Below are 16,492 nucleotides of genomic sequence, written 5' to 3' on the forward strand. Positions count from 1 at the left end.
TTTTGCATTTTCATCTCAAATAAGGTTAGTCCAGTCACCAGTGATTGCCATTGTCCTGTTCACAGTATAAAAAGTTTAGTCCAATTCATAAACCAGAAATATTATCCCACAGATCAGGTTGCCATAGATACTGCATAGTGGAGAAAAGAAACTGTTGAAATGAGTTAATTGAGCACAAAAGGGGGTTAAGTGTCTCCCCTGTACTCCAAAACATTTGTCTTTAGAATCAGGTGAATTAAAGTTGACACATTCTTCCATTAGATCCCTGAAGACCCCATACCTCTTCTCAGAAGTTCATCCTGGTAGTAAAGGAAATAAAGCACGTCATTTTATTTATTCAATTAGCTCTCCCTTCAGAATGAACAAAATGTGTCTCTAGTGAGCACTAAACTGGTCTAATAGGTGTACTGTCATGGTTGGATAATTTGCATAAAGGCCTTTGGATATTTTTAATATTCTATACTTCAGAGTTTGAATTATCTCACTGGTTTAGACCCCTGTTTAGGCTAATTGTAACCAGCTAAACTTAAAGCAGAGTGCTTGAGTGTGTTCAAGACACGGTGACTTAACATTAATGTTGGATCTTTGAATTTTGATTTTATAGCTCCAGTTTGCTCTCAGGTTAGAGAGAGGCTTGCATGCTGAGTTAGCATGAAAACTTTGTTATTGCCTCACAACAACAATAGCTGGCTGATAATAAGTGGGTTTATTTTGAATAGTACAAAGCCAGGCTAGGTGTGTCTGCCTGATTTGACCTTAAAAGGTGCTCTAGGACTCGACTCAGCTGTTACTCTGTGAAAGGTTTCACAAACAAGGTCATGTTATGCAATGTGGAGGTTACATGCAAATATTTATGGTGATTTGCCAGTAAGGAAGCGGGAGACTGTAATTCGGTATATATGAATGTGCTGAATTGTTAGATGGATGTCATAAATACTGGATTTGCCATACTTAAAAAATATAATTGCAATATAATTGCAAGTGTTTCATGGGAAAGTGCACAAGTTTGCTCAGTGTGGATGTCATGTAAAGTCTTGCACTCAGTGGGTGGAGCTGCAAAATATTTGTTCTCATTGTGTTTTGGTGGGCAGTAGTTTCACTGATAGCAGTATGAAGGAAATGTAGGTGCGGAACAGGTTTTGGAGAACATTACACACACAGTAACCTCAATGAAATGCAGTATTAGACCAGATGCACATATGAAGTCTTGCAAAGAGAAGGTTTGCATGAAAGATCTGCGGTAACACAGTGTGAACACCACACTACAAAGTGCTGGACTCCAGTCCCCTGTCGCTCAAACCCTGAAACTCGGCACATTCACAAACATGCGCTCAAGCACTCTCTAAGGACAACTTGTTAACCGCACATAGGGGGAAATACTTTTCTTGCACTACACTGGCCCAATTCATTCCCATTTAATCCGCTCTGTGTGCTCTCTCTCTCTAGTTTGGGCCTGGCTTTTTATACATTTCTAAGTCAGACTGAGTTAGCAATGCTGGCTACAAAAGACTTAGGGTAAACAGGTGGTTAGGACTGCTCTCTGACAGCAAACAGTTTCGAATAACTGCCTTTATGTCAGTAGTAACCGATAGTTATAGACTGCTGTTGTGCCATTTGTTTAAATGCAGCAAAGGTTTAAAGTTGTTGTGATGCTCATATGGTTCAACTGGTTTTGGGTGGTCCTTTGAAGCTGTTGGTTTTTAGTAAACCAAGCGGGGAACAGCTGTGAACACCAAACACAGCTTCACCTACTGTTAACTTTAAAAAAAAAAAGTCAAACATGGATTTTGTTCATTAGTTGTTCATAACATTATTAATCTCATATGCTTCTTTACCATATAAACTTGTGTGCTCTGTAGGTTTTATCCAGCAATGCAGTGTTAAATGACAGGTTTACAGATGAGGTCAGACAGAAGTCTACATGGGCTAAGATGTTCAGACACAACATCGTGTTTTGTAGTGAGAGTAGGGAACAGGTGGAAGAGAGTGTTGAGAGGTGGAGGTATGCAATGGAGAGAAGAGGAATGAAGGTCAGTAGAAGCAAAACAGCTGTGTGTGACTGAGAGAGAAGGGTGTAACAGGAAAACTGCAAGGAGTGGGGGTAGTGAGGGTAGATACCTTTAAATACCTGGGTTCAACCATTCAAAACAATAGACAGTTCAGAAGGGAGCACAGGCAGGGTAGAGTGGCTGGAGACGAATATCAAGACTTTTTACAGAAGTGACTAGAATGGACAGGGTAAACATGAGTATGTCAGAGGGACAGCTCAGTTTGGAGACAAAGTTAGAGAAGCAAGGCTGAAATGGTTTGGACATGTGTCGAGCAGAGGTAGCGGATATATCAGTCACAGGATGCTGAAAATGGAGCCTGATTAAAGAAGAGGATCTCAAAGAAGATTGGTGGATACTTGACTCCCACAATAAAAAGTTTGGAAACTTGAAATACGAGTGTTAGGTCCCCTTTGACTCAGCTGCTACATCCATCCATCCGTTTTCTTAAGCCAGTGTAATTTAGGGTTACCCGCTACATGACAAAACTTGATGGAACATCTGTGTCAATACAATATAATTCATATTAGAATTCATCATATTGTAGTTATCATAGAAACATCAGTAACTTGGTTACTCACTAGCAAACGAATCATCTGAACAGCTTTAAAAAAAAAAGTAAGGTTATTGGAGAGTCAGCTGCATGTGCGGTGCCCTATCTGTCTGTAGTCACCACTCAACATCAGCTCTTTACTGCAGTGTGAGAAATGCTCATTAAGAATGTATGGGATGCATCAGGCAACAGTGGCAGTGTTGAGGAGCAATGACTTTGGCTTCTGTCCAGCCGGTGCAGCTGCCTTGTTAGCCTGAGCCAAAACCCATCTGTGGTCAGTATGGAATCACTTTAGAGTTGCATTGTTTAGACTTTAGGATAGCTCTGTTCAAATATTGTCTTTACATTGCACACTGGAATCCTGCTTTCACGTCCTCTTTTTCAGAGCTACGTGAAAGACAGTTCTGCCCTGTGTTAGACTGTCCGGTACCCCTGGCACAGGACAGGCAGTTACAGCTAATACTTTGGTAAACTTGGAGTTTGCCCCGTGGTTTTACAGCTTTGCTCGTTTCTTGAAGTACCGTCTTCTTATACACATATTATCTCTTTCTGCAGAACTTACGATTAATATTTAAAGTCACAATCCTTTATTCTGCAGATACAGCAGAACCGAATGGCTTACTTATTTATTAAACCTTCATCGACAGCGTATATATCTCTGGTCACAAATACGAGGCAATCTTATGTAACTGACTGTCAAACACTGAGCAGGGACGCGTTAGTATTTTATTGGGATAATTTACCATCATGTATTCTGCTGCAATCACAATGGACAGGGGGCTTTATAGTGTAAAACTTGCAACAGTTGCTGAGATATAATAACAGTTATGTTAACGAATGAATATTGATTTATTGTAACACACAGTTATTATAACTTTCTGAAGATAGCGCTTTTCAAGGCACCCAAAGCACTCTACAATGCCACTATTCATTCACTCTCACACACTGGTGAAGGCAGCTACAGTTGTAGCCCTGGGGCAGACTGACAGAAGTGAGGCTGCCATATTGCACCTACTGGCCAACACCAGTAGGCAGGAGGGTAAAGTGTCTTGCCCAAGAACACAACAACCAGGACAGAGAGCCCGGGGATCGAACTGGCGACCTTCCGGTTACAGATCCGCTTCCCAACCCCCTGAGCCACTGTCGCCCCAAGATGAGGTAAATTGTGATTTAACCCTTCAGTAAGATCCTAAATGCATGTCTTTGCCAACTTATGAGGTAGTTGTTTGGCACCTCGCTGCATGTTTCCATTGGCTGTGATGATTCAAAGCTTTTAAAAATGAACACGCCATATGATACATTTGGTGAGGTCTAAAAGGTCTTCGTGTAAAGGATAGCTTTGCCGATTATGGTAAGGACTGCAAAAAATAAAGGAGCTTTTGAACAAACATGTAAAACTTTTCAAAAAATCCAATTTGCTTGAGAATCATGGATTGCTTTGAATCCAGGCTGATCCAAGAGATCACCGCAACTCTTGTTTGAAAATTGGGCATATCGTTCAGAAGTTAGGCGCAAATCCAACTTCAGCCCATTAGTGGTGCTAGAGTGCCCAAGGCCCAGACATGAAACTTTGTAAAAACAATCAAGGGACTGACCCCAGTCAGCTCCAGCTGCTGCCATATTCTTCCATGGCAGAAGAAAAACAGAAGAAACATTTTGGGGGTACCTAAGCGCTTTTATTGTTTGGTTGCTAAATAACATGTGTGGCTGTCAAAGCTATGGGTGGATCTATGGGTGGAGATGGCAACTGTAAAGATATGAAGTTTATCAGTCAAGGAGTGTCTAGAGCGCAGTTTGGAGAGGAAGCTATCACAGTTTCTCCACACCAGTAAAACAACAGTTACAGGTAAAAGAGGATGTTAAGGATAAACCATCACTACGAAAGCTAAAATGCACATCCTTCTGTGTCTTGGATCTCAACACAGATGCTTAACTTTAAACGAGTTTCTAAACTTACAGCTGAGTTTGTTTACTGCTGTCTGCATTGTTGTTGAGATGCATTAATCTGTGCTGCTGTTTGCCCTTGTGTTTTATCGCTGACCCTGGCACAGCCTGCATTCAGCTGCTGACTCAGTTTGTCATTATTCCTTATTGTGAGAAAGTTTTCATTTGGTTTATTTAAACTTAACTCTATCTAGCTGTTACCTTTTCACCTAAAATCACTTTTGCCTTTTTTTGCCTCCATGGATGAATTTTTTTGTCTTGTATTTTCAAATAAGGGTGATTATATATATATATGTTTGCTAATACAAGTCAGCGTATTTGAAAACATGTTCCAACAAGGGCCCGAAGTAATTCAAGGTCACATGTTGCCCGTTGGGAGTCAAACTGCAGTGAAGCTGGCTCACAAAAGAGCAAGTCATTTCTGAATCTGTTAACAACAGAGGCATGGGTTCATTTGAAATAAGCCAAAGTCTTACAGCTTAAGTCTTAACTTGTTTAGTTACACATAGACCACATAGACACACACACAATACGTGTGTGTGTCTATGTGTCTATTGTGCTACACGTATTGTGCTACACGTAGCACAATACGTTAAAAATCATTTCATTATTAAACCACTCACTAATCCATTATTATCCTCTTTCACCTCTTCTGGTATCGGCCAGTGAGGACATCACTACTAGTATAAGTTCATTTTATTTTAATGCTGCATTTCTGTTTTACATTTCTACTTAATTACCAGGTTATCATGTGCATCCCTTTGAATTCAAACAGGGAAGAAAAGTCAGTTCTGTTTAAGCTACAAGCCAAAAACGATAGTTTGACAAATGTTTTTTTTAACAAATAACTCTCTCACTGAGCTAACGTAGCCAATCCCTCCACATGTTTGTACTCTCTGCTCATATTACCTTTATATTAAATCATTTTTTGCTTTTTCAAGAACTTATTTTAACAGTGCATGCAACAACAAACAAATCCTCCCCAACAAAAAAGCCAAATTGCATTATCTTTCTTCATGTCAATATACGGGCCGCAAGTAGGGGTGATGTGGTCCACAAGTGGCCCCCAGGCCAAGTTTGAGACCCCTGCTTTAGAATGTGTAGTTTAAAATTGTTGAAATGTTGCTTTGTAGCTGTAGGTTTACTTTGCTGCTGGTTTAAGACAACTACTTCTCTTTTAGCTGCCCAACCCAACGAACCATTTTTTATTACATAACAAAGACAAGAAATCATCTACCAGGTACACACAGGACACAGTGTTAGTTCTAACAGGGACTTAGAAGATGCTGCAGTCAATAATCAACACTTACACATTACACATTGGTAGAGACAATATCTCAGCAGTGTTAGCATTATATCCAGTCCAATAGCTGAATAGGGTGCAAAAGAGATGTTACCAGGTCTAGTAGTACTGAGGTCACCCCACTTCACAGCTCAATGAAATGAAAAAGTAATAGAGTATTACTCTTGAATATATCTGTCTGTGTGGGTTCTCTCTGTGTACTCCCGTTTCCTCCCACAGTCCAAAGATATGCAGTTAGTGGGGTTATGTTAAATGGTAATTCTAAATGTGAAATTGCCCATAAGTGTGAATGTGAGTGTGAATGGTTGTCTGTCTCTCTATGGTAGACTGGAGACCTGTCCTGGGTGTACCACGCCTCTCGCCCTATGGTACCTGGGATGGGCTCCATCCCTCCCATGATGCTGAATTGGATAAGCAGAAGGAAATGGATGGATGTTTTATGTCAGTATCATATATAATATCAGACTTTACTTTTATTGATTCGAAATGATTTAACGTTTTGGCTTGTGGGTTTCTGTAAAGTTAAATCAAAAAGCAGAAAGTCACAGTTTTATTTCGAACATTGTTGTTCTATTGTTTTATTTTTTCATGTCTGTTTGTCTTTACTTGAAAAAACTCTGAAAGGCTTCTTGGTCTTATGCTGAATATAACTTCTGATATGATATCCTTTTTCTGCAGCTTTGAGGTGATTGATTTTATCTTTCTTCTCCAAGTGAAACCAGGGCCATAATGAACCTGTTCAGGAAGGATGCCATGACCTCGAAGAAGGACAAAGAGAAAGAGATCCAGTATGAGGACCCTCCAGATGGGGGCTGGGGCTGGATGGTCGTGCTACATTGCTTCCTGGTATGCGTACCTCTGTTCTCTATAATCTCCTTTTTTTCCCCACTGAACCATTTATTTATATATAATTAACTGGAAAGTTTCTCTCAGAGAAAATATATCTGTCATTATCTGTATATTCTCATTCGTGTCTGTGCAGGTAAATGTCCTCGTTATGGGCACCCTAAAGAGCTTTGGGATCTTCTTTGTGGCGTTCCAAGATGAGTTTGGTGGCTCAGCAGAAAGTATCAGCTGGATCGGTTCCATCATGTCAAGTCTGCGTCTGTCTGGAGGTTCAAACTAAAAAAAAAATCTTTTCCTTCTATTGCATCACATCTTTATCGTCATTTTCCACAGTTTTATTTTCTTGTGACTTACTGTCTCTCCTTCACAAAATGTATTTAATAGCCTTTTGTGGTCTGTATGTCTGCATTTAGCTTTTTGTCGTTGTGTTTCGTCTCCTCTCACTTCTGTAGCGCCCCTCGCCTCTGTGGCATGTGCCAAGGTGGGAGCCAGAGTGACCTCGATCACCGGTGCAGTGCTGGTTAGCGGAGGCTTCCTGTTGAGTATATTCGCCAACAGCGTGGTATTCCTCTACATCAGCATGGGCGTGATAGTTGGTGAGTTTAACTAATTGCTGAACAGTAAAGTACCTTAATGTTGCTGTTTCCACACGAACTCTAGTAACAAGACGACTTCTGTGTCGTGTTATTAATTCGTAAAACCAACCTGTGTGTCCCCGTGACTGACGCAATGTCAGATAATAACATTGTTTGCTCCTCTCAGGAATGGGGTTTGCACTACTGTATCAGGCCTTCTCAGTGGTCACAGCACTGTACTTCAGAAAAAGGTTAGCAACGGCATATGCTATTGGACGCTCTGGTATGGGTTTGACCTTTGCTCTCGCTCCCTTCACTCAGCTGCTTCTGGACCGGTATGCTTGGCAAGGTAAGAAGGAGAAATTTTGTGCCTAAGTGTAGAAATACAGGCCATGGAGTGATCTAAAAGTGATGTTTTAGATCCTAAACTCTCACTGTCATGTTTAGGAGCCATGTTGATTCTCAGTGGTCTCATGCTGAATCTGGTGGCCTCTGGCATGCTGCTGCGACCCATCAATGTAAAGCCACCTGTTTCAAACCCTACCTCCTCTGCCATCCAAAAGAGTCCTGCTGTTTCTCTCAAGAGCTCCTCAGAGAAGGAGTACTCCAAGAACTGTTTGAATGGGTCCACTCACGTTTCCAATGGCGTCTCCAAATCAGACTGTCTTCAATCCCCTCCTCCCTCTCATAGGGACACCGTGAACGTGGGGGGGCAATGTACTCAGGGACTCCAGGACCAGTCAGTGAACCCTGAACTGACCAGACTGGTCCTGAATGGAGTAAATGGCCATGAGCCCCATCATGACCTGGGTCAGTGTAAACCCACAACTCCAGATTGCTCAGCGGAGCTCAATGGCAGTATGAATGGGTCCACGATTGTTGGATTTTCCTCACATGCAAGCTCGCCAAGTGAGGTGACTGTCACAAAAGCCAAAGTACTGGATTTCTCTTTGCTGAAGGACCCTTTCTTTTGCATATACACTTGGTCTTTGGTCTTCAGTCAGCTTGCCTACTTTATTCCCTATTTCCACCTGTCTGCCCGAGCCAGAACCCTGAACATTGATGCCATGGATGCTTCCTTTATCATCTCTGTCGCAGGTAAGGTTTATGTTGGCTAATAGATTCTCTGTGTTACTCCAAGCGTTTAATGAGCAGTGTGATATGTTGGAAAATAGAACTCTCTTGTTTTTTTTTCATCTGTGCTGTAAATAATTAGCTAGAGCAATACAGCTTATGGCCTTCATGTGGTCTGCAGTCATGGTGAGAAGTTTGGGCAGTGGGACAAATTTTGTTTTTATACACTTTTCTGCTTCCTTTGTTTTTGCTTCCTTACATGTTTCTGTGATGTAGTGATGAACAATTACAAAGATTTGATAAGTTTCAAAAACATTTATTTGAAAATACATTTTTAAAAATATTTTAGCAATAGTATATAATATAAAATTAATATAAAATTAAATTAAATTATTATGAAAACACAATTTAAATAAATACAAGCCATCTAAAGTCATCTATAAAGTTTATCAAAAGCTAAAAATATTATAGGGTTTCTGGGGTCCAAGCCTTTTTAACATCACTGTTGAATTAAAGATACTTGCAGATTACAAGATCACATCTGTAATCTACAGCCAGTGGCCCCCCTTTTTAAAGAAGAGTCATCAATATCAAGCTTGTTTCCAACTTAATGATAAATATTCATGTGTAACTTTTTACCAAAAATGACTGTTTCTAATCCACTTAACTCTTGTGCCAATGAGAGAAACATTTGCAAGCGTCAGTTAATTTGCAACACTGTTGCACTGTTGCATGACTTCTAACTCGTTTAAGCTGGATCAATGTGGAAACTTATTGTCTGGTTGTCTTCTGGAAACAACTGGCAGTATTTCAGGGCGTTCCAGAGTGTAGTTACAATATCTAAGCTACGCTGGCCATGTTTCAAAAGCATTTAAAACAAAACAAATAAAATTGCTGATAGTTTTGAGGTGGCTTTTCGGGAAAGGTTTCCCTTCTGTTGTTATCCACATGGATTTTAACGTACATGTGACCAGTGCCAGCTCAGCTGCTCTGTAGTACTCTGACTACAAAAAGAACTAAGAAAGCTTTGGTTTCCAAAAATGTTGCTATTTGCTTACAGGTTGTGCATGTTCATATGCAGAATCTCTGTATGTAGATTAAAGTAGAAGTGAATTTTTGGCTTGATTCTGCAGCACTAGAGTGCTCAGACATCCTTAAGTTTATGACAGTAAGAGTTGAAGTAGTTTCACAGATGTGACAAATTTAGAATTAAACAGCTATGTCTTATAAAAAATAACCTTTAGTAGTGACCTTGAAGTATAAAGATGAAGTTCCAGTTTAGTTTAGTTTTTTCAGACTGAGTCTGAGGAGGGATGCAAAAAAGTGTTCAGTCAACCTCTAGCCATTAATTATTTGTGAGCTGCTCAGACTCTGCAGTCTTATGTAATGGATGTTCTTACATAAAAGCTGAACTTTGGTCTACTGGCCAGGGTGGGTGGGTTCAGCAGTGTGCCACTGATGAGGCCACTCCATATGAACAGAGAACAGCATTAACATTATGCACACCATGCATGTAATTCTGTAGATTTATGAATAACTGAAAAGCTCCATGTGTGGTTGTTTTTAACCACTTTGTTTTATAATCTGTCCACTGATAATCAATAACTGTTACCCGATAGAGACTGTATTAATATTAATGAAAGGCATACTTTAGCTATAAATAATGACACATAGGTACATCTATTATTGATTGGTGTAGTAGTGATAAGGGGTTTGAGAGGAAAAGGGGGTATCAATAAATCAAACTTCTATTATATCACAGCTCTTATGTGATAGCACAACAAAAGTGCATTTGTTTGTTTGAATTAAAGCAAAACTTTTTGTGTACAATTTTTTTATTAGTGTCAAAATCATGCATTTTGTGCGTTCAGAAAAAAAGCCCATCTTTTTGGTTTTAAAATTGCCTGTAGCCAATCTGTGTCAGCATTAGTGGGTGGGAGAAAGGATCTCAGAATTAAATCACAGGACATCTAGAAAATGTGATGCTTGCAGCTTGCAGGCAATCACATTAAATGTAAATTTTCCATCCTTAATCAGTGAGCTGCTGTCACTGATAACCTAATTCGAAGTGTGACTATACTATAACAATAATGCAACAGCAGCATGTAGCCCAATAACAGTCACTCAGCTTTAATGAAATATCAGTGTTGTGTTTTTCCTGGATATTTTAAGTAAAAGTATAAATAATAATTGCTGAGCACATAGTTTAACAATAACTAAAGTGATGTAGCTTTGTGACTCATAAGGAGCTGCATAATATTATCACAGAACATTTTCTATCTAAAAGTTTTTTATCTTGGCTCAAACTTTTTCACCATCTGCTTAAAGCCCTGCTCTTCCACCAGGTAACCACATCTGTAATTTCCATCTACTGTTTGCTCTTCGTGTCATATGGAGTGCAGCTAGCAAGTGGTCCAGTGACACTCACTAGTGCTGAGTGATACTGCAAATTTTGGTATTGATCCAGTATCAAGTAAATACAGGGTCAGTATTGCCAATATCGACACCGATTCTGATACTTTTAACCTATAAAGGCAGCTTATGTATGGGCTAGCAGTTCATAACTTCCCTTCAACTCAGTCATGTCACCTAAAAGTTAAACCTGTTTCTCCATCACCTGTTCAGCTCTGATGATTCAGTAAGGACATCTCCTGGTTTCATCTTCATGTTTCCCTCTCCCCAGATAACCAAACTGACATCATGACCAGCAGCTTTTACAGCTGTGGCTCCAGCAAACATCAGCTGATACTAGAAATTAATATTAAATCAATTCTAACAACAGCTGATCAAGCTTAAACGTGCTGCTGTTGTTTAGCTCAACATCCGCTGGTTTCCTCTTTCTGGCCCAAAGTGGGCGATAAACAAACACGAGAGAAAAGCCGATCAGCTGATCATTGATCAGTTTCACGATTGAATGAGAGAAGAAGAGACAGTTGCAGCGTAAAGACAGAGAAAAACTCCAGCTTTGTGTCTTTTTCCATCCTAGCTGAAGTCCGGGACAAACTGTGTTCCTTTTCACCTCAATACGAAACGTGTAATATTTTCTCTGAATGCGGGACAATTCAGTTTTTTAGGGGACGGTTGGCAACTCTACTAACTAACCTTGTGAATAAAATAAAGTTCACTATCAGTAACATCATAGCACCCACCCAGCTGTAGAAACTCCGTCATGCTAGCTAGTACACAGTACAAGTTATTGTAACTGACGGTAAAAACTCAGCACAACAAAAATAAACTCCACCTAAACTTGGTTTATATCTGACCCAGATAGACTGCAGGTCATAACTTCTTACCTGAAGTTCAGTTCACCTGACACTCGGACCAGCGGCCGCTTCGGATCTCTGCTCCTCCTGCCTCCCCTCTCCCTCATCCACCTGGCCTCTTGTGGCAGCTCCGCCATAGCCACCACCAAACAACTGAGTTATTTTTACACATCTGCCAGCTTCTGGCCAATCCATCACCTTTCATTGTTTATACTGTTATAAAAAAAAAAAAGTCATCGGCCCATAAAAACGAAAAATCACCATCAGCCCACTGGACAAATGCCCGGTATGCCCGATGGCCAGTTACTATAGTAACGTGGCGTTACTATAGTATTGTTCTCCTCATATAACTTTTAAGTCTTGTCGCAATTTATATGGCGATCATTGTGGACGATATGATGTGGCACAGACCGAGGCAGTATTTGTATGGAACAGCAGCATTTGAACTGGAGCCAGATTCATGCAATTACAGAATATATGAAGATTAACTGTCTGTTGTTTCTTAAAGCTGTAAAGCCAGAGTATAATAGTCTGTGGGTTTACTCAGAAGAGCTTCCAGAAAGCAGCAAGACAGGTTCTTTTTTGTCAGCCACGTTTTTTCTGTCACTTTCTCTGCTCATGTGCTGTAATGGTGGAGAAAGCGAGACAAAGTTAAAGAGATGGGGTGCTGCTCACACCACAAAGCCACCATCCCAATGTCCCGCTGTCCCTCTTTCTCTGACCCAGTGCTTGTCATTGAGGCCCATTAACTTGGCTCGGTTAGAGAGGCCACTATCGTCCGGGTCAGTCTTTTCGTCAACCCTCAGTCACCAGCACTGGAACAAACCGGAGTCGCTAAGCAACAGCTAATGGAGTAAAGTTGTTGGCGTGTTGACAAGTGGGGCTCCCAGTTTTTTGTTGTTGTTGTTGTTGTTTGTTTGTTTTTTAATTTTGGAGCCCAGTCCTGAAGTAGCTGATACTTTGCAGAGGAGCTCTGAGGCAGAAGTGTGTGCAGAAGAAGAGACGAGACGAGAAGGAAGCAGTTTCATAGAAACTGGGAAAACCAACATGCCCCTCCCCCCCTCATGATCTGTTAATTCCCAGAGGCATTCACAAATGTCTGTACCTGGTAGTACTACTAACAGAACTGGTCAAAACCAGTGTACCACATGAACTTGGCATAAGGTGCTACTTGGTGAAGCCTAATTTAAATAGCAATGTGCTGAGTTTGAACAAGGACAGCTGCAAAGCTGAATCGACCTGCTGAGGCTAAAACACACAAACAAACTCACAACTTGTCAGTATGCAAGCAGGAGACACTGCAGGATATGTCTTGGATCACAAGAGGAGGACACATAAACAGTGAACAGCTGCCTCATGTCAATTTTCTAACCTCCATGGAGAATGCTGTCATATAAAGAAAGCACAGATGTTCGATGATGAAGCATTTTATAGTCTATTCTTTTACTAATTTACTGTTGTTACTTGACATCTGCATGTTAATGTAGATTAATGTAAGATTTATTCAAATTTGCTATGAAGAGCGACACTGTAAAACATAAAGTGGGAATTTAGACTACGTAAGCTCATATTCAGCAGGATTTTTATATCATGCATTGAAGTTGAGAGTTGCCTACAGCCTGCGGAGTTGTGCTGCAGAGGCTGTGCAAAGGATGGATAATTCTGAATCCGTACCGCACCAGTTTGTTTCATTGATTAATTGCTCAGCACTGCCTGCTTGTAGCTATTCCTGCGACGCTCAATACACCACTGCAGTTTCCACATCACCTATCGCATTCCAGTTGACCTCAGCAGAGCGCAGTCCATATCTGCCCAGTCATCATACCCAAGTAGAGCAAACAATCAGTCAGATGAGAAGAAATGCTTAATAGGTAGTTTGCTTATTGTTGCTGGTGTAATGCAGATGTTAACAGGTCGGTGTGTTGCCACCCACTGTGCCGGTTACACAGTATTCTTGTGTCAAGAGAACAGGAGCAACAGGGAAGTTAGGTTGGATAATAGTGACCTATTTTATTTAGTTCAGTTTCCTTCTCCTCACAGGCTTTCTTTACCCTTTCCTTACACATCATTTATCTGCACAGACACCCTTCACATTGAGAAATGTACTCACAGTTCCTCCTGGCGTTGTTTTCGTTAAGCACATAATAACTGCATCAACCTGTAATCCTAATTCTCAACACCAGAGTTAGCCTCGAACCAAGTTCTAAAGTAGTAGTTGATGGATTTAAATTTGAAATGTGAGATCTCAATTTCATGTTAATCCATCTAGTTGTTGTCAAGGTATTTTACTAAAAACACAACAACCTTATTGTGGGAATAGAAGAAAGATCAGGAGATACAGGGCTGTTCAAAACGTCATTTATTTATCTGAAAAAGTGTTGATAATGACCGATCATTAAATGGCTCAAAGTGTCAGTGTAACAGACTCGAGGATCATCTAGTTCTGCCTGGGCCCCTTCCTTTCGAAAGCTGAGCTTGTAGATGATTTAACACTAAAATGTTTCATAGATGTCGAAACAAACACACTTGAGGAATGCAGTCCAACATGAAGCTGCTTCTTATAGCGTTAATACTGAAATTGCAATGAAATGTTGCATCATTTTTATGCAGCTGTTATGCATGTAAGTAACAGCTAGTGGAATATTTTTCATGTCTTTGTGCACTAGCCTGTATATAAAACTGGTGATCATTTGGTTTGTGGACTGTTACAATCCTGGTTTTTGGTCATGATCTTTTTGGTTTTTTTGTGGGATTTTTTGGCATCTTTGTTTTAAACTGAACATAATCATTTTAGAGAAGAATGTAGAGCTAGGAAGTTCCATCAGCTCACAGTCCTGCAAAACTAGCTAGATTAGTGCTTCACCTTGATATAAAATGAATTGAAAGCTTATTTAATTAGCAAGACAGGAAGTAATGCACTTACAAAAAAACCTTAAAGGTTTTATTAGAACATTGGAAAAAAAAACATTAGTTACCTGAGAAGTGGCCACACCCGTATGTATGCAAGATTTGCATACTAGTTAAATGTGTAAATTGGCTGGAATTTTAATAAGGGTGCCTTGAGACTGAGTTGCTTTTAAAACTATCTTCAGCTGGATCTTTGTGAACCAGAGAAACTTCAATTCAATTCAATTTTATTTATATAGCGCCAAATCACAACAACAGTCGCCTCAAGGCGCGGTGAACTTCTGTGTTACCTTTATTTTACAACCACAACATTCTAAAATGTGAATCGTTTTATTCATCGTAACACTCTCTGCTGTAATGAATTCATCAGTATAAATGCACAGATCAAAAATGGCCCTACACACATTTATATCAAAATTTAAAGTCATATAAATATATATCTTTCTCATCCAGTTGTCTGTCCACCTTTGCCTGTTACAGGTATCACAGAGACCATCGCCCAGTTGGCCTCGGGCTGGGTGACAGACAGGAATCTTTTCCACAAGTACCATTTCCACAAAGCCTACCTGATCCTGTGTGGCTTGGTCAACCTGCTTTCCCCACTGGCAACTTCTTACATGCTGCTGATGGTCTACGCAGTCTTTTTCGCCATCTTCTGTGGTGGCTACATGGCTCTGCTGCTGCCTGTTTTGGTAAGTGGGATGCATGCATCTCTTTGGAAACAAACAACCTCAATTATCTGTTCCCCATGGTTTCAACACTTTATAAGTTTTTTTTGTAAATATATACAGTGTATATAATAAAATGAAATATATAAATACATAATTCAAAATACCATCCCTGGAATAGACGTGTCATTTAATATATGTTTAAGATGAAAAGGTTCAGTTGGTGCATGTGCAAATAATCAATTCTAGTGTCCTTTAGTCAGTGAACAACAGGTCAGTCTGCAAGGCTGTGCAGGTATACCATTTAAACACTAATGTCAGCATGCTGATATGACCACGGTGATAACAGCAATGCTAACAAGTGTATGTTTTTAAGTCTTGAGTATGAACAGAGCAAAATTGTCCAAAATACTCCAAAAACACTTGGAAATGACAGAACCAGAAAACTAAAATGTTAGTCAACCTCGATGAACAAGTCACGAGGTTTAGACAATGTTTCATCCATGCAATAGGATTAAAATTGTTGCTTTGTTACACCATGCAGGAAAAGATTTCTCAGTGTTTTTCTTTTTAAAAGAAAATGCATGAAAACTAATAATGGTGGTTAAATGCTACATATTCAGTGGTATCTTTGGAATGAAACGCAGGGTGCTCTCTTAGTGTTGTTTGACTTTTTACCAAACTTGCCGCTATCACCCTCACTATACTGTTAGTCTGTAGTTCATTCACCTTGCAAAGTCAGCAATATCAGATTTGTCTGGCAGTTTAAGGGCCATGTAAAGGTGAACTGGCTTAGTAATTAGATTATATCCCACATGGAAAGAAAAACTTTGAAGCAGGTGGTATGAGATGTTTCCTAACTGCTATTATGGGTGGATCAACACATTAAGTCAGTGGGTATCCAGTGTCTTGTAGATATATCACCCCTCAAAACAAAAGCATGAGGACACACGTTTGACCTCACTTGCCAATGGTATGGTCTCAAAGGTCAGGATATATCTATGGGCTGAAGGGATGACGTCCGATTCGTCTTTTTTTTTAGAAAATCTGACTGGAAGAACCAACAGAAAGTGACAAACAGATAAAACCAGCCTGCTGATGGAAATTACTTATTTTCCAGGCAAAGGTTTTCTAAGAAAGGAAGATCATAGCAGTAATCTGTAATTTATTGATTTATGAACTAAGAGTCTCTCCAACATAAAGTGCTTATGTGAAGAATGCTGTCACTATTAAACTGAGTGGTTTATCAGCGCAGCGGCAGGGACTATACAACAACTAAATGCAGCTAAAGCTTTTTTTTTTTTTAAGATC

At 40.0% G+C, this 16,492-nt stretch overlaps 1 protein-coding gene across 2 annotated transcripts in view; it reads left to right on the forward strand.

Moving 5' to 3' along the window:
• Positions 1 to 16,492, forward strand: part of slc16a4 (solute carrier family 16 member 4) — a 31,901-nt gene that overhangs the window by 9,413 nt on the left and 5,996 nt on the right. For both annotated transcript variants that reach the window (XM_085445044.1, XM_085445045.1), the window contains 6 exons: positions 6,562 to 6,694; positions 6,831 to 6,963; positions 7,147 to 7,290; positions 7,457 to 7,618; positions 7,717 to 8,367; positions 14,994 to 15,205. In XM_085445044.1, the coding sequence (XP_085301170.1) occupies positions 6,578 to 6,694; positions 6,831 to 6,963; positions 7,147 to 7,290; positions 7,457 to 7,618; positions 7,717 to 8,367; positions 14,994 to 15,205 (1,419 nt within the window). In that variant the 5' untranslated portion in view covers positions 6,562 to 6,577. The remainder of the gene's footprint in view (positions 1 to 6,561; positions 6,695 to 6,830; positions 6,964 to 7,146; positions 7,291 to 7,456; positions 7,619 to 7,716; positions 8,368 to 14,993; positions 15,206 to 16,492) is intronic.

This window comes from Copadichromis virginalis, linkage group LG20, assembly GCF_057382275.1.
Source record: "Copadichromis virginalis isolate Kocher_CV1m ecotype Utaka linkage group LG20, C_Virginalis_male_GT1.1, whole genome shotgun sequence".
NCBI lineage: Eukaryota > Metazoa > Chordata > Actinopteri > Cichliformes > Cichlidae > Copadichromis > Copadichromis virginalis.